At 39.1% G+C, this 24034-nt stretch overlaps 1 protein-coding gene across 1 annotated transcript in view; it reads right to left on the bottom strand.

The window, feature by feature from the left end:
* Positions 1-24034, bottom strand: part of ALK (ALK receptor tyrosine kinase) — a 290789-nt gene that overhangs the window by 140076 nt on the left and 126679 nt on the right. The window contains exon 4 of the mRNA XM_048935284.1: positions 18148-18343. Coding sequence (XP_048791241.1) covers positions 18148-18343 — 196 coding nt within the window. The remainder of the gene's footprint in view (positions 1-18147; positions 18344-24034) is intronic.

The raw sequence follows: 24034 nt of genomic DNA, 5'->3' as shown, positions 1-24034 counted from the left end.
TGTGTATTTGGATTCTTCTAGTCCAACTGAAGGTCCAAAATACCTCTGACATCAGTGGTGGGGTAATACTATACTTTCTCTGAAATCAGATGTTTTTGAATCCCTAGAAATGTCAGACTTTGCCCAATATTCATATTTAGGGCAGGTTTCAGACAAATATGTTTGCTTTTATTTCCCACTGAACTCTAGAAAATACTTCAAGATATCATACCTGCTCTGTGCAACAGATTATCCTGGACAATGAAGTGATTTCATCTGTTGGTCTATTTTATCAATCCAAAGCCATAAAACTTCTAATTACAGAATTTGCTTTTATTACTTAGAGAGCTGAAGGTTGAGATCCCAATTACAGCTGTATGATGGAAAAATGCACTCACAGAGAAAAAAAAAAAAAAGCAGTATAAACAAAGCGGTGACCAAACTTCTTCCAAGTTCAGCAAAATTCTACAAGAGTTCAGAAGGACAGCAGCCCAAGAATGAAGAAGTCTCGTAACACCACACAGGATCAGCTACAGGACTGCTGTGCTCTGAATACAGAGTTGTGAACAGCCCCTTGACATTGCTGAACTTCTGATCTGTTATCTGTAGTGTAGCAGAAGAGTCACCATAAAAAAGCTTAATATTTGATAAAGTCCTACAGATTTTTACCTGGATTTTTTATTCCAGATTTTTTGCTGGAGTGCAAGCATTAATTTGTACATAGCTAAACTCTGTCATGCATCAGTATCAGTTCTTTTTTCCTCTACTTTGTCTTTCCGTCTTAATGAACATCTTACACCATCTCCCCCAGGGAAAACTTGCTAGCAGCCAGCATTGGCAGTAGCTGAAAATCAGCATTATATCTACAATTTACTTGTCTCACTGTTGCTGCTTGGAATTCACATATTAAAATTTACTTTCTGGAATGTTGTTTTGAAGATAAAACTGGCAGGGAGATCTGGGCTCAGTTTCCCGTATTGCTTAAAAAACAAAGAACTGCAACAACAGAAAAATCAAACCAAACCAAACAACCAGGGGGTGACATTCTGTTGAGATGTTTCAGTGCCTTTCTTTCACCAAGCTTGTCTGCCACATGCTGTACACATTAAAACAGAAAGACATAAAAATACTCCATAGATGCATTCTCTAATTCCATGTATTTCAAAACATACCAGAAAAGTGAAATGCATCGAACATGGCTGCACTCCTGGTTGATGCCTTAAGATTTGCATGAAAGACTGTTAACCTCTATGGACATATTCACAATCAAAAGAGCTAGAAGTGGGCAGTGAAAAGACTTGATGCTACCCTGAAGAAGACCATCATCATCAGGATGCCTGTTTTGGGACACTGAAAATCTCATGCTCTATTTACCTTTTCTATGTACAACACTTGATATCACTCTTCCAGTCGCCACTCTTAAAGTGTTTTATACACATTGCTTGACAAGTTATTGACAATGGAGCAAAGCTGAAAGTATGTTTTCAGTGACTATCTTTTAAGAGAAGTTTGCTTTGATTCAGATTGTACCTGCTCCATGTGCGTTTCCTGTGCATACAATTATAAACATATGTTTTGCTACAAATGATCAGAGAAGAGAAATTTTAAAAGAAAAAGCAGCATTCACAAAAAGTCCACTCGATCTGTTTTGGGGTGATTAGCACCACAGGAAAATCCTGACTTCAAAATATTAGTCATATCAAAAGAAATAAAGGAGATCATGCAAAAACTTTCCCTGAGGTATATACTGAGTCAAGCTATTAATTTCTAGTAAGTTCTAGTTTCAGTGAGACACAGATATTCACCTTTATAATACACTGTACTTGCAATATAGACTGGTTAGCTACACTACTTCATAAATAAATTAAGTCATTCAGTCTTCAATACAGTGCTAAGATATGCTCAACCACACTGGAGCTCCAGATTAACCTCCCTTGAATGAGCAACCTCATGGCAAATCAACAGTTGATCAACTTATTCTGGAACAGTGCTTCACTCACACTCATTCCTCCAAAATTTTGGGGGTTGTACCCTCCCAGCATGTGGGTCTGAAATAAATTGAGTGGTTCAGATCCTCCATCAGGCAGCTGTGAAGGTGGGAAAAAAACAGAAACAAAAACTCACCACATAACTGCCATTTTGAGTTCAGTCAGGATTTCTTGGGATGCCACTGTGGCTTGCAGTCTCAGTGGAAGAAAAAGGAAAATTAACTCCTTTCATTGAATAGAGTGTTTCAGTGGTTTTCCGGAATGATTTCTGGCTAGTAATGAAGTGCTTGGAAAACCTCCAACAACAAGAAGCATTTTGAGAATATAGTAATAAGGCTATGTTGTAAGATCACTAAGATGTTAATGATACTGTTAACATAAGTTTAATGTAAATATAAATGAATGAAAGCTGTTGTTGATAAGAATTAGATATCCTCATGTTTGATGCACCATCATCAAGGCACAAATGCAAGCGGTACATAAGTGGCAAGCTTAAAGCAATGCTGCTTTGGAGCCTTTTCTAAAGCACCTACATGTCTAGAATCCCATTCTGCCAGGCACAACAAGGGTGAATAGGGCAAGACACTGGGGTGTGCTCAGAAATCGGTAATTATAACCACACCTCTTCATTTCTGCTAATGTCATTCTGCTTTCTGTCAGTTCATACTGACTGGTTAGTCACTGTTAAGATGTTTCTTTGACCCCACCTAAACTTCAGGCCAACCTGACAGTCTGCTAAACTGAAGAATCTTAAAACACCATCTTGTTCTTCCTGCCTCTTTATATAGGCTATTGTTGAACTTGGAAATAGCTGTTCCTTAGCTCTGTTACTCTGCAGCTTAGAGTGGCAAAGAACCATGAATTTCAGTGGCGTGCCACTTTCGGAACGTCTTCTGGTTGCCTCCAAAATTTTTCCATTTATACACCCAGAAATTAATGCACTAAGAAAATCACTGCTCTCTCTTCCTTTCATACATACTTGAAGACAAATTCAAAAGCACAAGTAAAAACAAACAAAAAAAATCAGTAATTTTATTCACTGATCCTTGTCTAATCAGAAAATGCAAATTGAGGTAATTGGTCAATGCCCGCTAAACACAGTTCAGAAATAAGTGTTGGAAGGCCATTTCCAGAGGCAATAAAGAAGCTCATAAAGACAACTGGAGGAGCCAATTCTCCAGTCATGTGAGGATGGTGGATGAAGGCATGAAGTATGGATGCTTCTTCTAGGACAGAGGAAAAAGGAGTAAGGAAAAAATCAGCATTCTAGCAACACAATAACTTCCCACTATCAGCATATTAATACAGAAACTCTCCAATTATATTGTAAGCTTTCTTCCAAATAGCTCTGAAGATAACAGAGACCTCTTGGGTAAGGTAAAAAATTAATTACAGTGTAAGAAGGTAATGAAAATAATCAGCTTTCCATGCATACATACCTCGTGGATGGAGAAAGGAAGTCGAAACGAAATACAAGAAGGTAATGTCCTTATAAAGGATTTAACTCATTCAAAATTCTTTGGTCACAGTGGGAAAAATGCAGTTTGCACTGCATTTTCAGCATATATAGTATTGTTCAATAATATACAACATCTACAACATGAAGTCTGTAAATTCATACCACAGGGAAGATCGTTACTTAACATATACATCCAGTAAGTCTTGTTTTCACACTGGAATACCGTCTTCCATTTAGGATGAGTGAAAGAGAAGAGACGTATTCAGCCATTATAACTATAATCTGAAGTACATGTGTAAGCCCATCAAGTATCCTAGGCTCAACCAATTCATCATTCTGTGAAAGTATTAACTTAAATTTATAGTGTAGAACTGATACGGCCAGATGCATAAAATCTTAATTATGCTTACTGAAGAAATACTAACTATATCTTTCTTTTCTCACCCTGCAGTACACACAATTCTCATTTGAAACAATAGCTGAATATGCAATAATAATTTGTAATGTGAAATACTGTTAATGTGTTTCCTCTGAGAGTTCCTTTTTCCAGAACATAGCAGAAACCACTTTTATTGCTCAAGTTTTCATTACAGAAATGCCATAGTACATATATCTTTGGTCTCTCATGTACCTTGCTACAGAGCGTGACAAGCTAATGGCAAGGCTTTTTTGCTGCCTCTCTTTCTCCCTCCCCTTTTTATTATCATCAGTGCACTAATATTTAGATAGATTTACTTTGGAGCAAATAGTAAATGACTAGGAAGCTGTTTTTATTTCTCATTTTGATTAATGAGCTGGAGGAACACACCCTCCCTTCTTTCTACTTCTGTGGCTGAAAGCATATTGAGCTTATGATTCTTTTACAACATTAAAAATAATTTTAGAGTTGCATTCCCAAGCAGATGGATGAGACCTGTGTAACACTGATAGCTTTTTCAAAAGGGAATAAGGATCAGCAACGTCACTCTTCAGGATGAAGGATATGAGAAGGTGTAGTACCAGACTGTTGGAACAGAAAGTAAAGCATATATATGTCTCTCTGTCTCTCTGTCTAGATACATAAGCATTGAACAGTGCATCACAGGCCTCTCACACCAAATAAAACCAAATCTGAGACAAGAGAGAAGGAGGGGAGTGATTATGACACAACATAGTAATAATTATCTAAGGAATGAGAGAGAAAAGGCCAGTTCCTGCATAGAGTGTAACACACTTGTGAAGGAAACTCTAAGAGGAATGGAAGTAGGAATGTCAAACACAGAAAAGGATCAAGCACATCCCAGAAAGTACTCAGGGTGGTACAGAGCAAAGACTGGAGAAGTATCTGGGCCAAGCAAGTTGTGAACAACAAATTCCTGTCAGTGACTTTTCCTATTTACAAAGACAATCTGTGAATCCTGAACTCAGAATAACTATTCTGATGGAAAGTATAACAGTATCAAAGACTGTTAGAATGGTGTATGTCTTTGTCCCTCAAGGATATTCTGAACTTCCTGAGAGAACATCTGAAATACTTCTGAGTGGATAAAAAGGTATCAAATCCATTTTTCACATAAACACTGAGAAAAAATAGTACACATCACTTCCAGTAGGTAACCTAGGGCTGTCACAGGCAATGAACACAAAATACAATACTTTCTGATCTATAATTGAGCAACAGCAGAGTAAAGGATGACATTAACCCGCTGAAGTTATTACTGCGGCTTGCTGTGCCAGCACCAAGCAGCTACATTACAATGGATGCTGTTTGTAAAATGAACTGTGTTATCAGTCAGAAGATAACTGAACACAATCAAGGCATAAATTATTACAGCAGACTACTAGCAGAAGTCATTAAGAAAACATCAGCAAAGTTAAAATGCTGTCACATCATCCCTTGAAACAGAACAAGTTGGTAAATAGCAACAAATGTAAGATTTGCAATCTAGCAATTTGATAGGCAATTTCTTTTTGTCTAAATTATTAGTAAAGTTGTCCTACAACAGAGTGGTTTTTCTTCACAAAGCAACGTTATTTTGAAGTCTGAGCACTGCCACAGTTCTCATCACAAGAGGTTAAAGACGGTAGAAGCAAATAGGGCATGCTGAAATTATTCAGCCTTACAGTTTTGGAAATGAAAATTGTCTCAGTCCCTACTGAACTGTTCTGGTTGGCCTCCTGACACACACACGCTGTATGGTTATAAAGTAATGACTTTAGATTCAGCCCTTGCTGTGTGCTTTTCTTTAAGAAGAGCAAGATCCGTGTAATTACGAATATTAGGGATCCCAATACAGTTCTCAGGATAGTAAAGATGTGATAACTCCCAATGTCTCATCTGAACTTTAATCAAAGTAATTACCACAGCTTATAAGAACAAATCAGAATTCCCATCTTAGAGAAATAGTGATATTTCTGATGTATTTTATCTAAAAATCAGAGGGAAAATGTTCCTCAGTTGGATACTAATGAAGTATCAAAAAAAAAAAAAAATCTTCAATAATGAATTTGACGTTTGTTCCTGCAATTTTAAAGCAAAACACTCAGATTCACTTATCAGCATGTTTTACTTCACTTTCCTGAGCTGACCTGCAGCGTTTCTCCCAGACTCAGTTCATCATTACAATGCACTCTTGTGACGCCGTAGTGCTGTACAGCACAGCAACTCACGCAGTGCCTTTATTCTTCATATACTCAGTTTCCCACCAGTGCTCACGCACTTACACAGCTTCCATGGCCACATCCTGGCTGGAGGAGACGTGCAGTCTTGACCACAGGCACCATGCACATCCCTGTGGAAAAGGATGCAGAAACACTGCTGCACGTGAACCCAGGCAGCAAAAGGACACCCACTGTAATGCTGAAGAGATAGCTGAAAAGTGTTTGGTTGGGGCTGGCTCAAGAAACCACTACTTCATCCAGCTTGTCCTAAGGCAAAACAATTGATCAAAGTTAAACTTTTCCCATGAAAAAATCTGATTTCACAGAAGACAATTTCTGGGTAAAAGAAACTGTGCAGTTGTGGCGTTTCAATTGGATATGATGTGCTTCATTTTGAGTTTTGCCCCCTTCTTAACATCCCTGAGACTCTATTACATACTTGGGGTTACTTTCCAAATGGCTGTTTGTTCCTGAAATAAAGTCTAGCTTCAAATGAAAGGCAGAGTTTGTTTCACGGCTTGCAGCACCTTTCTCATGTTCTGAAGCTGAAGCATAGTCTAATGATTGCAGTTAAGCCTGTGACTCTGTCAGGAAAGGAAAACTAATACGACATTTTTAAGAGAGAGAGAGTTGACTACAGAGGCAAATAACAAAAAAAAAAAAAAAAAAAAAAAAGAATCAGGATTTTTGCAATTTTAATTTCTCTGCTCATTGAAGCTTTCTACTGTAATGCAATTAAAACCAGGCATCAAAGGCAAATGAAATTGAGATTGAGTAGTGATTAATTTGAAAAAGAAGTTGTTTTTCTTTTTTTTTTTTTCATGATTGAGTTAGAAAAAGACATCAGTGTCTTAGGAGTGGGGAAAATTAATGTGACAAGAAATGTTGGGAGGGCACAGGGAAAAGAACACTGAACGAGTACAATGCCTGTCCCCTGCGGGGTGGAAATGCGTCTGCCATGCAGTGCTTATGATGAGGCAAAGAATCTAGGACTGGATGCAGACTTACAGCTTTCCTAACCTGCGTGTAATTACAGTCTTTACAGTGCCCCTGCAAGTGCTCCTAAAATGCAACAAGTACAGCATTTGGATTTTGCACATATGCTGAAATTCTAGGGATGAATGCCTTCTCAACAAACAAAGCTAGGCCACTCACTTGAGGTGAAGGGGATACACTTCACTCTCTCTGCTGAAATAAATTCCCTTGGCTCTGAAAATCCAGACTTCAACATTTCACCTCTCCACTAAAGCCTGCACTCTTTTAGTACAAATAACAACGTAAATAAAGTGCCACTCTGCTGCACTTCTGCTGAATACAAACTCTAATGATATGCTAAGATATCTCTTTAATGCTCAGTTGTGTACATCAGTATAGTACTACCTACTTCAGCCATGTCTTAATGCTTTAAGAGTCCTCGAGATCGCTCCATGAAAGCTGCTGTAGGACAGCTGCAGCATCACTTGCTTCACTTTTGAGGCTCTTCCTGAGAGCATTCACCTCAATGAGGCCAGTTTGCAAGGCTCTAACAAGCTGATGTTTGTACACACTTGGCAAAGATTTTCCTACATAAGTGGCAGCTGGGTTCTACACAAGAGAAAGTGCCCGAAGCTCACACTGGACTGCAGCAAGCACTACCAGACCTCAGCACACACACAGGTTGCTTTGTACAGACCCCAGCCTTTGGTCCTGGAGTATTTTAAGAAGAAGAATATCTGAATCAAAGAGAACAAGCTACAGGCAAGGAGTGAGGATGAAAAGGGAGAGAGAGAATGAGATCTACTGAGGAGTTGGAAAGCCTGGATCTTCTAATTGAAGTTATCTTAACATATCTGAGCAAGGACATTGCTGAGGATAACATTTTCTCTATGTTTTGCATTTTTCTTATGCTGAATAAAATCAAAGCATTTCGTTTCTTTCTAATAAAGTATTTTGATATAAATATTTTGATAAAATCTTCCCCTCGGTCTAATTTTATTCTACTGTAAAGGAAATGTAAAAACTGGTCACTGATCTGAATATGAAGGACAGCTAAATTTGTCTCATTTGCTCTACTTAATGATTCTATTGCTCACATTCCTTGCTAGATGAAGCGAAATCATAAATTCTTCATTGCCTCACAAAAGACTTAGCCTTGTGCTTAATTTCTGCCGTTTTATCCTTACGCAAAGTTCATCAAGGATGGCAGATGGTGCTGTTGGTTCAAGTCCCAGATTAGAATAGTTTTGTCTTGTCAAAAGGAACTCTATTATGCATCTTTGTGGCCTCAGTCCATCAGCACGAATGGCACACCAAGCTGGGGATGATCAGAAAAGGCTCCAATTATATTCAGTAAACAAACTTCACTGCTGCTATTTCCAGTTGAAAATCATATTTAGTCAACCTGATATAGGAGACAACAAATGTCATGAGGTTATTGGCTGACTTTTACAAAGAGCTGGCAACTGTACTCAGTGACTCAGAGAACTCAATGCTCACAAAGAAAACCAGATGAGTACAATTCCTGCAAAAAGGTAGTGAGGAGACAAGTAATTCCAACTTTGCTATATAGATTCATTTTAAGAACAAATGTTATACACCACAGGTTGTGGAAAAACCTTCTGCCATAGTAGAGAACACAAGAAGTCTGCTGTAAAATAGCAGTGTGCAAAGCATCTGACAGTCTTCTCTGAAACTGTGCCTTTGGTGTTGATGTCAAACCCAAACCATTTTTTTGCCATACTAATCACTGACACTTACAGTTTGTTACTGCTGGTACGACAGAGCCCTCAGCACTTTATTAGAGAAATCATTTGTACTGTACCAGAATTGTGCCAGAGAAATGAGAAAACAAAAGTAGCTACTTGATAGGAAAAAATGACTGGGAAATGCATTCAGGCATTAGTAAAGATAATCATCAAATACAGTACATGAATTTTAAACTAAAAACTCTGCAAATTGTTTCACACTGGTATCAAATACAACTGCCATCACTCTATTCCAGCAGAAGGAAGGCCTTGTACACACGTTCCCAGATCACTGAAAAGAACTCCAAGTTTCCTCCTTCACCACTGCAGTAAGGATCAGAAACTAAACTGTTATTTGTAGCCTTTTTTTTTTTTCTTCATTTTTTCAGTTGGGGAACTCCTACAATTTCTATTGAATAAATCTATGATTTCTTTTTATGAGGGCTGCTCCAAAACTGGCTCAGATTTGGATGAGCACAGCATGCAGACTCTTGTCCATTGCCGGACAAAATGCACAGCTAATGGTGGCAACTATGTTGAAAAATAGCATTTGGTAGCTGAGAATTTGTCTACCAAATAATGTTATTGTGCTCTTTTTATCTGCTGTAGTTTCCATGGAAATAAATAGGAGGTGTTACTTTCAGAGCAAGTCATGTAATACATTCAGAAGTAAACTAAGTTGGTCTCCAAATTTATCAGTGCTCTTGCTCTTCTTTCTTGAATGGAAAACATCTGCTTTACAAGCACATGGGAATAATTGGCAACATTTTTGGTTAGGCATCAATGCAGATGTTCTTTAAAGCAAGGGAGTGAGGTCACCCTACTGGACTCAAATCTCATCATGCAAGTAATGAAGAAAAACTGAGATAATTTAAGAGTACTACCTGAGAACCTGGATTATAATGCAGAATCAATCACATGAGTATTCTTCTTAGTCAACAGATCAAATTTACGATTTTAAATTTTGCAAGCATCTGGTTAATCGGCTCTCTGAATTTGAAGGGGGGCATAGAATCATAGAATTGTTTGAGTTGGAAAGAACCTTTAAAGGTCATCTAGTATAACTCTCCCGCAATGGACTGGGACACCTGCAGCTACATCCAGTGCTCAGAACCCCGTCCAGCCTGACCTTGGATGTCCCCAAGGATGGGGAATCCACCACCACTCTGGGCAACCTGTGCCTGTGCCTCACCACCCTTACTGTAAAAATATTCTTCCTTATATCCAATCTAAATCTTCCCTTCATTAGTTTGAAACTATTTCTTCTTGTCCTATCAAAACAGACCCTGCTAAAGAATGTCCCCTTCTTTCTTACATCCCCCTTCCTTACAGCACCTTGAAAAATGTGTAAAGCAGTTAATATGTTATATTTGCTTCAGATAAGAAGGAGATTCTTAAGAATTAGATTCTTAAGAATTAGCAAGGAAAGCTCCTAGGAAATTGCACACGGCAACAAGCCACAGTGCATGGTGGGACAGCTGCAGAAGGTTTCACAGAGCTAGAAATTTATTTATTTATTTTTAAGTTCAAAAATAAGTAGGAGATTGAGAAAGCAATTATGCTGCAGGCTATAAAAGTTTGCCAAGAGCAGAATGACAGAGAACTTGGCTAGAGGGAAGCAGAAAAATAACTAGAAACAAGGCTGGCAATATTCATGAGGCACGGTGCCTAGTCTCCAGAAACAAGTGTTGGAAGTGTTGTAACTGTGAGGAAAGCATACTCAGGGTTCCTGTGCTATGTAAATTCCAAGAAATTCCTTACCATTCTGCACTCTGCAGGAGGGACACTTAAAACAGAAGAAGACAAGACATCAGGACAAACTGAAGCGAGTATACAAGCACGCTTGGGGAAAGGAAGCTTGGGTGGTGTGTGTGGTTGATGTTTGTGCAGGTTTTAGGAAATTGAAATTCATCCTGGCCTGTCTACACAGATATGAAGTACAAAATGGGCTAGTGGCAATACGGGGCTGTAAAGATTAGCTCAGAATGGCTTTTAAAAATTGAAGTAGAAACCTTGGGAAGAGAGGAAAACAGGAGATGTATAAATCAGGGGAAACAAAGGAATGAGGGAAAGAAAGAGTAAAAAAGAAAAAAAAATAAGAAAGACTTGGAAATTGAGATAACCAGCAAAGAGGAACCTGCAAGTAGTTCTGAAGGACATAACATAAAAGTTTATGAAGACAGATTTTTATGCCCTGGATAGTATAGAGTGATTACATTGCTCAGATTGGCTTGAAGAAGATGTTTCAGCCGTATATGAAATAAATGTTATTAAAGCTTATTTGGGTTCAAAAGGACAAACACCCAAAACAGCCACTTTCAAGGATGTTCCAGATTTGTTACCATGACCAAGTTGGCATCTTTCCTATGGGGTCTGATGTGATAACCTCTAGGGCTTCAAGCACAGAAGCACCTTCCAGAAACCAGGTAAGCTCACTAACAGGTGCTGTAACTGCCCCAAACTGATTTCTGATCAGCTTTATTGAGACTGTAATGAACAGCTAAAAAAATAATTAATCATTTTTGAACTTACTTTGGTTCATTTTGGTTGGCACGAGAGGTCATATAATCCTGTCACTTCACTATATGATATACCACAAAAATGAATGGCATTCCAAATTTAGTTTCTGGCAATATTAATATATCATTCTTTATGATGGTTTACTTCCATATATATGTCTGACAGCAAACTGGTACAGTCCAATCTCAATTGACGACACCGTAAATCCGTCTGGAGCAGTTTTAAGTGTTACTGCTTTGGTGTACTTGAGTTGAAATGCAAAAATAAGGCACATTCGAAAGCTCAATAACGCTGCACAAAATCTACAAATGGGAACAAAGTTTCCCTCAAGAAATTACATAGCAGTTTCTCAGCAGCAAAATCACTAAGTTATGTGAGAAATGTAGAGGCATTTGCCTACCTCCAGTGCTAAAATGACAACTTAATCTAGATAATCTAGTGCTCAAGTGGAATGAGAAAACAATCTTTGTACACCTGAAGACAATTGTAGGTCAGGTTTCTTATGTTTCATAAAACTCTGAAGGGTTTCATTTCACCTTAAATTTTCTGAAGGGCTTTGAATTTGAATCTTCTCATCCATTGAAAATAAACTTCGATTTAACTCCTCAAGGTGCCACAATCAACAGAGTTAAAGCTTTCTTCAGACCTACGGTTGAGATACTGAAAGAATCAAGTTTTTATCAGGCAGAGAAGAAAAACATGTTTCCAAAAACAAGCAATTATTGTGAAAAGGACTGATACACTGAAGTTATCAAGTACTCAAGAATACAAGTATTCAAGCCTTTTGAAAAAGGAAAGGGAAGTGACACAAATGTAATCATTTTTTTGCGTTCAATTTGCCAGACTGAAATGGATCAACAGTTGGCTAGTGGATAACAGCATGGGAGAAGCTTAAGGACTCATTTTCTGTCTAAAATAGTTGATTCTAAAGTGAGGATTAGTGGTGCCTGGCACTACTGTTGGAGAGCTAAGTTTCTAATGAATCCATACATCCAGATTATTTTCTGTATTAACTGGACTTCAAAATGAGTAGTTTAGGCTGGATGATTTAAACTCAATTTTAGGCATCCAAATACGTCTCAGAAAATTCACAGCACATTTTTCTCTCAGAGAATTCTAAATCAGGACTTTCAGTGCTTATATGAAGTACCTCAGACATAAATATTTTGGTCTTTGGTCTTCTTATATTTTAGTACAGACATCTGCAAAATAATGTCAATCTTCTTTTTTTTTTTTTTTTTTTTTTTCCCCCTCCATAAGTTAGTAAAGTGTTTTCAGGGAGAAAATAATAATAATAACAGAAAAAAAGCAAATTCATCATGCCACTAACTTGAGAAAGGCACTTTTAAGGTTAAAGGGTTCCAAGAAAGTAAATTACTTCTACTAAGCCCATGGATTTGTGAGACAGACTAGCAAAAGAAACTATGAGGAGAAAAAAAAAAAAAAAAAGACAAAAAGAATAAGAGAACAAGAGAAAGAACAACTCTAGTACAGGAGAATAACCTTCAGACTTCAAGATCCAAGGTCAAATGTGACAGATGATAGCGAATCCTTCATTTATTTTTCTTGACATCTATCCATGCAATCAATCCTGAGTGAAGTTGTATATGCCAGAAAGGGAATAGCCTACCATGATTTGTAGTAACCTTCAAAACTAGATGCTCTTTCTTTGTGAAAAGTTCTCTGTGCAGAAATATATACATACCTACTACAGTACTGTCTGTATGGACAAACAGTATTTTGCAGCTTCCTTGTTCATGTGTGCATGTTCAGATTTCAGACTTTATTTCAGAGACATCTTTTACTTCGTGTATTTACAAAAAAGTCTTCAGATGAGTTTTAAAAATGGTTAAGGCTCTAGACTAGTCTAGAGATCCTACTCAGCTCAAAAATCACAGATAGCTTCCATAAGACTCCTTAAGTCAAAAGACATATAGTTCAGTACTGCTGTGATTTCACCCTGATGGACAGTTACACTGCACCTGAACTGCTCTCTCATTCCACTTCCACGAAGGAAAAGCAGGACAGCAAATACAATAGAAAAGGGCTCAAGAGTTGAGATAAGGATAGGGAGATCATTTACCATTTACTGTCACGGACAAAACGCACAGCTCGGGGAGATCAGTATAATTTATTGCCTATTACTAGTGGACTAGAGAAATGAAAAACTAAAAGCAAACTAAAACACCTTCACCCTTCATCCATCCTCTTTTATCTCCTCCCTCCCACCCCTTCCTACCTACTCCCTCCATGTTGGAGCAGGGGAATGAAGGTCATGCTCAGTCCCTAAATCTCCATCTCTGCCATTCCATCATGGTCACTCCCTTTTCCTGCTCCAGAGCAAGGACTCTCCCACAGAATGCTCTCCCTGAACTGATCCCTCGTAGGTGTCCCACAGGCTGCAGCTCTTTAAGAACTGCTCCAACATGGGTCTGTACTATGAGGCCCATGTAACTATCTAGCCCACCTCAACTCAATTCAAAAAGTTAACATTCCAACAAGTGTAACATCCTGGTATTCCTAATCAGAAAGCTGATCTGAGGATCTTCACTTTCCATTTTGCAGGGAGGCCTAGATTACCTTCATGGGAACAGTATCAAGATCTGTGTGTGATCTAGTATTTGGGGCAAAAACATGCTTATGGAATTAGTAATAATTTTCCGTAATAAAAGACCAAATTGAAGTTATGTCATCATCTGCTATGTGCTTACTAAGAAGTTCTTTTTGATGTACAGTATGTAATATAATTGCTTCTTTCAGTTTACCACTAAGAGTGCAGTAGAGATGTAAAATAACAATGGTAATTAAAACGTATGATGCTATTTTTGTAACCTGCCCAGCTCTAGCTTATCTGAAATAAACAGGTCAAAATAAATAAAAATCACTCCTGTGTTACAAACTCTGACCTTGTTGAAAAGATTTCTTCTGTGTTTTCACCACTCCATTAAGTACATTTACAATCGCAGTAACTTCATAATTATAGATACATAATTACAGATTTAACAGATGGGAAAAATAATTAACAGGTGAAATGAGATCAGTGGCCACAGCAACAGCCTGACAAGCACCAAGGAGCTCCTGGTCAACATTTAAATTGCTATATTAACTCTGCTTTCCTAAATAACCAATATGATACATACACACACCTTCTGTCTCCTCAACTACAGTAAGACAAAAATGCAATCCATTAAATAGCAACAAGAAATGAATGTGGAACAGGAAAATAGCAAAAGAGCATACCTGCATCTAGTGACCCTTGGGATAAATCAGAAAGTGCTGTGCTCCATGGCAGAAACTATAACAACTTTTTTGCCATTAGAAAGAATTGATAGCACTGAATGGATTCTCTCCCTCAATCATTTGCAGGCGGCTTATGAAAGACAACAGAACTTTTAGGAAGGCAGAAGAGACTAACCATATCAAGTCAGATCATCTAGAAACTCTACCATGCAACAAATCTAACTGAATATAGCAATACGTTGTTCCTCACAGAGCAGTCCTGCAGACTGCTTAGCAAAGGTCCATCCAAAGGTATTCCAAAACCAGTAAGATTAAATTCAGAGTAAAATGTTATTTTTTTTTATCTTTAAAGAAAAACAAAAATAAAAAAGCTACATTATTCTGCTGATCTGATAAACAGAGATAATTATCTTTTGAGTGGTAATGATTGTTACAAATATGCAGAGAAGTTATTATTCTATTTGGCAAAGTTTCTGTGTAATACAAACCAAGAATCCCCTTGCCAGACTCTGGTATTCCATCAGTCAGGAACCATTTGCAGTTATCACTTCTGGCATATTGTTCCTGGTGTCTGCTCCATCTGCCCTATCTTACTGCTATGTAACATGTCTTAAATTACCCAGTTTTCTTCCTATATGCAGAAATATACCTTTCTTTCTATATGCAGAATATATCAGAGGCAATGAAATATGTCAAGTAAGAAAACAAAGCAATTATAGACCTTCTAAATAACAATTTCTGTAAGGCCTAGGCTTTACTATGGAATTATTACTTCTCTAGTCCATGGGTCCAGGCCACTATTTTTCTAAGCTGAATGAGACCATAGGAACAAACAGAACATTACTAGCTCTGCCTTGGACTCTTAATGTATGCTGAGTATTCACCCAAATGAAAACATGTCCTTTGCTCACAAGCACAGCATGATTGAATCCTGGTAACAAATAAATATTTGGTGCTATACTGTTGCTAATAAAATTTCATTGCTGTACACATATTTTACTTAAAATTACTTTCACATGCTGCCAACCAAAACCTTTGCTTGGTTGCTTTCATACCAAATGAAATAGTATTACCTGGCAGCATCTACATTTTCTCTTGTGAATGTATGTGAACTGTGAACACCTTGTAAGATATTAATGCATTTACTTCAGTTTTTGGAGTTTAGAAGAGAAAAAAAAAAGAAGGAAAAAATGGTACTGACACCTGGTATAGTTCAAGACATTAGAAAATCCACCCTGGAATTAATACACTGCATTGTTGAAGTGCATTTGTTTCAATAAAGCATTCTTTTTCTCCTATCAGCCTTATTTTGAGCAGTGGCATAGAGTCACAACTGCTGATACGGGTTACCCTGAACTGCAAATACTTTCCATCTCTTACTTGCAAAACAGTTCGTAAAGTGCATTGAAGCAAAGAAGTGTCACCTGTAAAACTCCAAGCTGTTTCCATTTATAGCACAAGATCATCACTGAGGAAACCAGCTATCTTCCATTCTGAGCATTTAAAAAGTTCTGATAGAGTAGTCAAAGAATATATTACAAGATAATATGATATTTTTTTTTTGCAATTTCCAACACAAATTAAACTATTAAAAGGAATACGCGCTACAGGACTGCTAGTTTATTTAAGAACTTTGTTGAATTATTATTAACTTCTGATCACTTGCTCTTGCTTCCTACCTAAAGAAAACGTTTTTACAGAAGTGAGATTTGAATGCTTCTTTTTATCACAGATAGTCAACTATTCTCACTCCAAATAGAGGGCATAGGAGCACTTACCAATTCTAGAATTAAGGTTAAGGGCAACTGCTAACAATGTTAGCCTATAATCTGTGGCTGCAGTCTGATGGGCAGATACTTAACTATCATTATGTGACCTTTACGTGAGCACAGTAGCAGAGCCTTTCTGCTTTGCTGAGCAGGAGAAGAGCTATTATTCTTGCGGTGAGGAGACAAGGGTGGAGAGGAAAAAATGAAATGGCCAGTTGCTCCACTAGCAAAGTTTTATAGCACCAGAGTACCAATGAATCAGCTGTGCAGCACGGTGAAAGCCACGGGCAAATCCTACCCTACAGCAATACCACTCTATGTGCCCTGAAAATGCTGCTGTGGAACAAACTGTACTTCTCTAAAGGTTTTCGACAGCAAAGCCATCAGCAAGACCACCGTCTTTAAAAGCACACTCCTTTTGCTGTGGTGACAGTCTCTGCCCGCCATCTGCAATGCGCAGCTGAATAGCCTGTATTGTCTGCAGCAGATGGCAAAGGTATGCATTTGTTATCGTAGTTAAAGTGATCTTTCTCTTCCCTTTAGGGCTCCTCACATTTGGCACTTGCCTGTGCTCCTGGTGGGCTCTGCCTGCCCGCAGATGTGAGCTAGAGTTCCTCGGTGCAGCGCAGCAAAGCACTTTACACACAGCAGTACCCCTGCAAATGCCAAGGAGCAGCGCCGCTGCCAATGCAGGAGGAACTTTGCACAAAGTACGTTTATTAGCTGTGACATACAGCACAGCATTTTCAAAGAGCTAAGGAAAAAGACAGCTGCTGCAGTTTCCCTAATTACCTTTCCCCAGACGTCAACAGTAATTTACAATTTGGATGATATTGCTGGAACTAAGTACAATTTAGATCCACACACAAGCTCTCCTCCTCACTTTTATAGGCCATGTGTTATATGAAAATTACTGCTATTCAAACTGTTTCTATGACTTAGGTTATCTTCTGTCAGGTTTTTTACTGCACATTCTTCTTTTGCTACTGGAATATACAGAATTTGCTGTAGACAGTAATCAGATAATCACATCTTGTTTCAAGCACAAGCTAGCAGGATTTGCTACTCGAACTCTCTAATTTATCACATCAAAGCTAAAAAACATTTGGGATGCTTAGTAAAAATTATGCTTCTTAACATACGTTCTATTGCAACAACAAAAAAATCTGTATACAACAAGGACAACATTAATCTCATATAAATCCAAATTCAATTCTAAATTATTCCACTACTCTGGTGTTTAAAAATATGTTATATGTTCAGCTACAGCTTCTGCTAACTAAAATCTAAAAGGATGAATATAAAGTCTGACATATTAAGACATCATCAACAATTGATCTTAATTGCACAAAGATAATAAAACATTTCAAACAGTTGTACCCTTGAAAGATGAAAAGCTTTCCTCTGCTGGCAGTAGCTCTGAACTGCTTTGCTCACAAGAGGTGCCATTTAAAAAAAACAAACGCAAGGTAAAACTTAAAATTCACACAGATGCATAAAATTGCTAAGACTAATATTCTAGGCCTAACAGCACACTTGGGTAAATGAGAAGTAAAAAGAAATCAGATCAAATTATTACTTGCAAGCACTGAGAATAAAGATTATGCCAACAGAGACTCGTTACGTGGATCCAGGAGTTTACTGATGCTTTGCATAATTAAATAAGCAACTCTTGTTTCTACAGTGACTTAGACCCACACAGTATCTACTCGTTGTGGTGCCCTGCTCTCCTTAATAGATGTGTAGTGAGCGTTTTGTGGCTTTATCACTACACAGTTGTACGTCTCTTCTCAATCACGCTGTGAGTCAATTGAGACAATGAGACTTACCCATGTTTTTCTGGATTCTGCTCTGTCAAAATTTCACTGCTGCTTTCGTCAATAGGAAGGATCCGAACAATATATTCTCCACTCTGCTGGAAAAACTTATAAACAGCCACTTGAACTACGCATTGGTCACTGCTGCTTCTCAGCCAGGGACTCAGGATGACAGGGCTCTCAGATGCATTAAGGAACAGGAAATAACCTAGGACAGATAAGGCAATAATAAAGCTTTAAGGAAAAAAGAAAAAGACAAAAAAAAAATATTGCAGTGCACAGATTAGTGCTTGTAATTTTTATGCCACAACTTATTCAGCATTCTCAGTCATTCTGATATTATTGTTGCCACCTACTTTGGGAAGTTTGCCCTTGAAGGGGTGTTAAACCCTTTATGATCTTCAAAGGCAAGCAACATTTCAATTCGCAGTTGCATTGTTCAAAACAAAGATGATATCTAGATTTAACTCTGGAAAGAAAAGGCATAAAGAAAAAAAAAAAAAAAAGCCCATAAATAATATTAGAGGGAAAAACAAGAAACAACAAAAAGAAAAATCAGTCAACCTAATTTTCCTACAGAGACTTCCAGATTTAAGCCCAGGCAAGCAACTAAAGAAGTTAATGTTTGGATTCTTGTTTTTATGTACTTATTACTGCCTGGACTTTATTCCTACCTCTGCAACTTCCCAAATGTGGTCTAGAGTCAAACATTACAGCCTTGGTCCAGTGGCATCCTGATTAGACAAGGTCAAGTATTATAACAGATCTTGGTATCTGTTCTTCTCACACAAATAAAGAACACATTTGAAAGCTCTATGTTTGCTCTTCTAAAACAGAAGAGATCAGCATTCTTAAGTCACTAGAGTCAGGATAAAACCATGGTATTTTATTTCTTATTTATTAGCAATTCTTTCTAATGTATTAATTTTGTATTTTACATGAATTAGCAGTACATATCTCTCTGCACTACAGCACTGGGGCTGTGCCCACTGCCCTGGGTGGCCTGTGCCATGCCCACCGCCTCTGGGGCAAAGCTTTTCCCTCACCCCCTGACCCTCCCCTGGCACAGCTCCATGCCATTCCCTCTCTGTATCGACCCTTCTCCATCTTTGCGGCCCTCCTTTGGATGCTCTCTAACAGCTTTATGTCCTTACACTGTGGCACCCAGACTGCACCCAGTGCTGGAGGTGAGGCCGCACAGCGCAGAGCAGAGGGGACAGCCCCTCCCTGGCCATGTTGCAGCGCTGGGCCTGGTGCCCCCCAGGGGCAGTAGGTCCCTGTGGCTGCCAGGGGACACTGCTGGTTCATGTTCAACTTGCCGTTGTCCACAACCCCCAGATCCCTTCCTTGGGGCTGCTCCCGCTCCCCAGTCTGTACGTGTATCCAAGGTTCCCCCAACACATTTGCAAAACCCAACATGGCTCTTCTTAAACTTCATGTGGTTGGTGATTACCCAGCCCTCTGATTTGCCAAGATCTCTGCAAGACCTCTCTGCGCTTGAGGGAGTCAATTGGTTCTCCCAATTCAGCACTGTCAACAGACTTACTTAGGATAGTCCTTTATGGAGTCACTGATGAAAACACTGAAGAAAACTAGCACTACATGACCAAACTGGTGACTGGCCACCAGCCTGATGTAACCCCATTTATTGCAACCCTTTGTGCCTGACCCATCAGCCTGCTGCTCACCCATCACATCATGCCGTTGTCTTGTTGTATGCTGGGCACTTTGTCCAGAGGAGACTGTGAGAAACAGTACTGAAAGATTTGCTGAATCCAAAAAGATTACAACAACTGGTCACCTTGGTCAACTAGGTGGCTAGTCTTGTCTCAAAACGAGATTCAGTTTGTTAAGCAAGATTTTCCCCTTTCGAACCCGGGTTGGTTGTGACAAATAATTGCATTGCCTTTTAGGTGTTTTTCAATAACTCCCAGAATAATCTTCTCCATAATTTCAGTACCATTTGAGGCTTATCCAGTTGGACAGAAGTAATGCATTTTTTATTACACTGTTGCACATTTCAGGTAAATCAAATTACTCTCTTTTCATAGTTGACCAATTTACCAATTTTCCCACAGAGCAAGCACACTGAGGTGTGTAGTCAGGTAAATGAAAGGTCAGTCAGGTAAATGGAAGGGATCAACACTTGAAGCAAGGAAAATTGTTAAATTCCACAGATTGTATGTAGCAAGACTGGTTAGATGTTCAGAAAACAGGATTTTGCTTCCTGCATTGTCCAGCAAAAAAACGTTTGTTAGTACTTAAAACATACAGACCTCAAAAACCCTTTAATTTCATAGAGAGAGAAATTAAGGCCCAACAAGGCTGTAATAAAAAACAGTTTATGTATGACTTTTTGTAGGAGCAGCAGCTTTTTTTTTTCTTTCTTTTTTTTTTTTTAAATATAAAGGCTGAATTTTCAGAGGAATCATTTTCCATGTGGCTGAGTAGATACTGCCTAAAGCTCTGCTGAGACCCACAGTGGGTAAGAAATCCTGTGGAGCCACAAATGCATGATGCTCACCTTCACACTGGTGTGTGCCAGCCATTCTCAGCTCCCATGACAGTTTGTCTCATCCTAAAAGGATCTGATTAATTGCCCTTCAGCAGGTCCCACTTCTTTCCACTGAGTTGAATCACGAGCTCAGATTTTAATCTCGCTGTCACATGCCAGTTTAGAACTTGGGAATTGTACTTATGCTCACAAATGTCCCCCACTTTGAAAAGATCTAATTTGGCAGTTAATCTCAGGTTGAATAGAGTAATACCAGAAAGGCTAAAAATGAAATTCAGACTCTTATCAACCACTATATTTCATCCCATACACACACTTATCATAAAGAGCATTTTTGACATGCTTGTCAAAAACAGTCTTCTTGACATTACATCACATCAATGACATATCTAAAACTAGAAAATATTTGTACTGAAAGAAACAAGCAGAAATAGATAAGGTACAGCCTTCTCAGATGTCAAGGCTTGTAAATGAAGAAGTGAAATGTATTTGCTACTTTTCTATTAATAAGATTCCTTTATATGAAATAGTAGCCTTTAATCCAGTTACTAAAGGAATGGCTTGAGGAGTTTGAACAAACTCTGTCATTGTTAGTTTTATATACACAATATTTTTGCTGGTCAGTAAAATAAAAACAGAAACCCAACCATACGTTTCATACTTCTCTCCTTTTATTGCCAACAAAATAGAATTAGAGCACTAAATCTTGTGGCTTTAATTGTATCATCCACATAAGAACACTAATCCCCAACATGACAAGGATCAAAAAGACTTCTGCTGGTGGCAGAAAAGCACTAAGCACTGCAGTGATTGCTGATGATAATGTGATAGGTGTAAGAACCGTTTGCTCACCTTACCATCTTGCAACAGAAAGTTTTTTAACATAACAAAGAAACAAATAGAAAGCTCTCATTCCTTTTTCCTTTCCTTTTTTTTTCTTTTCTTTTCTTTTCTTTTTCTTTTTTTTTCCCTTGCAGTGAGTAAATAAACAAGTATACTCTCTCCATCCTGACCTAGGACTTGACTAGTAGCAAACATGACTAGCTGCCACAATAAATACCGTAGTTGCTAACCTCCTATGCCTTGGCTATAGAATCATAGAATCACAAGGTTGGAAACGACCTACAAGATCATCTAGTCCAACCGTCTCCTCATCACCATTGCCACCACAAGCACTAAACCATATCACACAGCACGTCATCCAGACGCCTCTTGAACGCTGCCAGGGATGGCGACTCCACCACCTCTCTGGGCAGCCATTCCAGTGCCTGACCACTCTCTGAGAGAAAAAGTTCTTCCTTATGTCCAACCTAAACCTCCTCTGGTACAGCATGCGGCCATTTCCCCATGTCCTGCTCGTTGCCTGGGAGAAGAGGCTCTTCACCACAGCCTCCCTGCAGGAAGTTGTAGAGTGCAATGAGGTCTCCCCTGAGCCTCCTCTTCTCCAGACTGAACAATCCCAGCTCCCTCAGCCACTCCTCATAAAATTTGTGCTCCAGACCGCTCACCAGTTTCGTTGCCCTTCTCTGAACACACTCCAGGACCTCAACATCTTTTCTGTAGTGAGGAGCCCAAAACTGAACACAGCACTGAAGGTGCGGCCTCACCAGTGCTGAGTAGAGGGGGATGATCACCTCCCTGCTCCTGCTGGCCACACCATTTCTAATGCAGGCCAGGATGCCGTTGGCCCTCTTGGCCACCTGGGCACACTGCTGGCTCATGTTCAGCCGAGCATCAACCAACACCCCAGGTCCTTCTCTTCTTCACACTCATCCAGCCATTCATCCCCAAGCCTATACTGCTGCACGGGATTGTTGTGCCCAAAGTGCAGGACCTGACATTTGGCCTTGTTGAACTTCATCCCATTCACCTCAGCCCAGCGATCCAGCCTGTCTAAATCCCTCTGCAGGGCCTCCCTACCCTCAGGCAGATTGACACCACCTCCCAACTTGGTGTCATCTGCAAACTTACTGAGGGTACACTCAATCCCCTCATCTAGGTCGTTAATAAAGACATTAAATAAGATGGGCCCCAGTACCGACCCCTGGGGGCACCAATTGAAACAGGTCATCAGCTAGACTTCACCCCATTCACCACGACCCGCTGGGCACGGCCCTGTAGCCAGTTCCTTACCCAAAGAAGTGTACACCTCTCCAGGCCACGGGCAGCCAGTTTCCCCAGAAGAAGCCTGTGAGAGACCATGTCAAACTTACAAACTTACATTTACTTACAGGGTTCATCTTGCACAATTTTGGCTTATTAACCATTGTGAGGATAAGTCTACCTGCTGGTTTATATTGCTAAAAGGAATACAGTTCTGCCACAGTGGAAAGTTACCCCGCCATACTTGCACAGGATGTTAGGAATAGCCCCAAACTACCCTGCTGTGGAGCAATGCCTAGAAAATCATTCTGAAAGATGTAACTATTCAGCAGCATTGGCCACACAAACAGTACTCAGTCAGAAACGTCCTGTGGAGGCAAGTATTAAAGCCAAAACAGATTACCTTTTTATTCTCATTATTTATAAATAAATAAAAGAGAGCATAAATACAACTTTGTCTTGCTTCTGAAAGCTCAGCCATCTTGCAGGTGACAATACTGTCTGCTGTGGAACTCTTTTTGCTCTTACTGCTAACCTGATTTGTAAATCCTATGAAAGAAGTATCAGAGTAGCACCTGGTCCTGTTATTCAGAGTGTTTTCATACTTAAAATGAGAGAGACCTGCTGTGAAAACAGAACACGCAGAAGCTTTGTTACACACAAGAATCTGAAGATTTGCCCTCCCAAGCTACAATTTAAGATTTACTCATTACAGAGCAGTGAGTTCCTATAGTAACCAGACCTGAAACATAACAATGTACATTAACATTAAACATATTCTTTTCCACGTAAGCAGTAGACTCAAAACAGCAATTCAGACAAACCCAATTTCACGAATTTGCTGTCTCTGAAGCATAAGCAATGTAACTGTCAGTCAATCAGCTACATACACACATGCACAACAAATTGCTGGTAGAGGCCCAAATCGTATTTCATTACTGTTGACAGGACTTATGCTACTGCAATCAATGGCGTCAAACCCACAAAGGAGTAATTGCAGTGTCTGAAGTGAGAAATGATACATTTTGAACACAAATCCTCATACTCTTTCCTTCTCTCAAAAGCACAATCCTTCAGTCATTGCTTGCCACTGTTTTCACAGGACAGCCTTCCCTGGGATCAATACCAGCACCGTGTCCAGGACCAGATTAGAAACACTACTTCAAAAGAATTAAAGAAACATACAGAAATCAATTCCCCATCCATACAGAAAGAGAGAAGAATATTCTGTTTCAGAACAACTATCTGGCAAAATCAGGAGGTATGCGCCCACCTGTTTAT

The sequence above is a fragment of the Lagopus muta genome, chromosome 2, assembly GCF_023343835.1.
Source record: "Lagopus muta isolate bLagMut1 chromosome 2, bLagMut1 primary, whole genome shotgun sequence".
Taxonomy (NCBI): Eukaryota; Metazoa; Chordata; class Aves; order Galliformes; family Phasianidae; genus Lagopus; species Lagopus muta.
The sequence above is the reverse complement of the archived record's forward strand: the minus strand, read 5'-3'. Positions and strand labels throughout refer to the sequence as shown.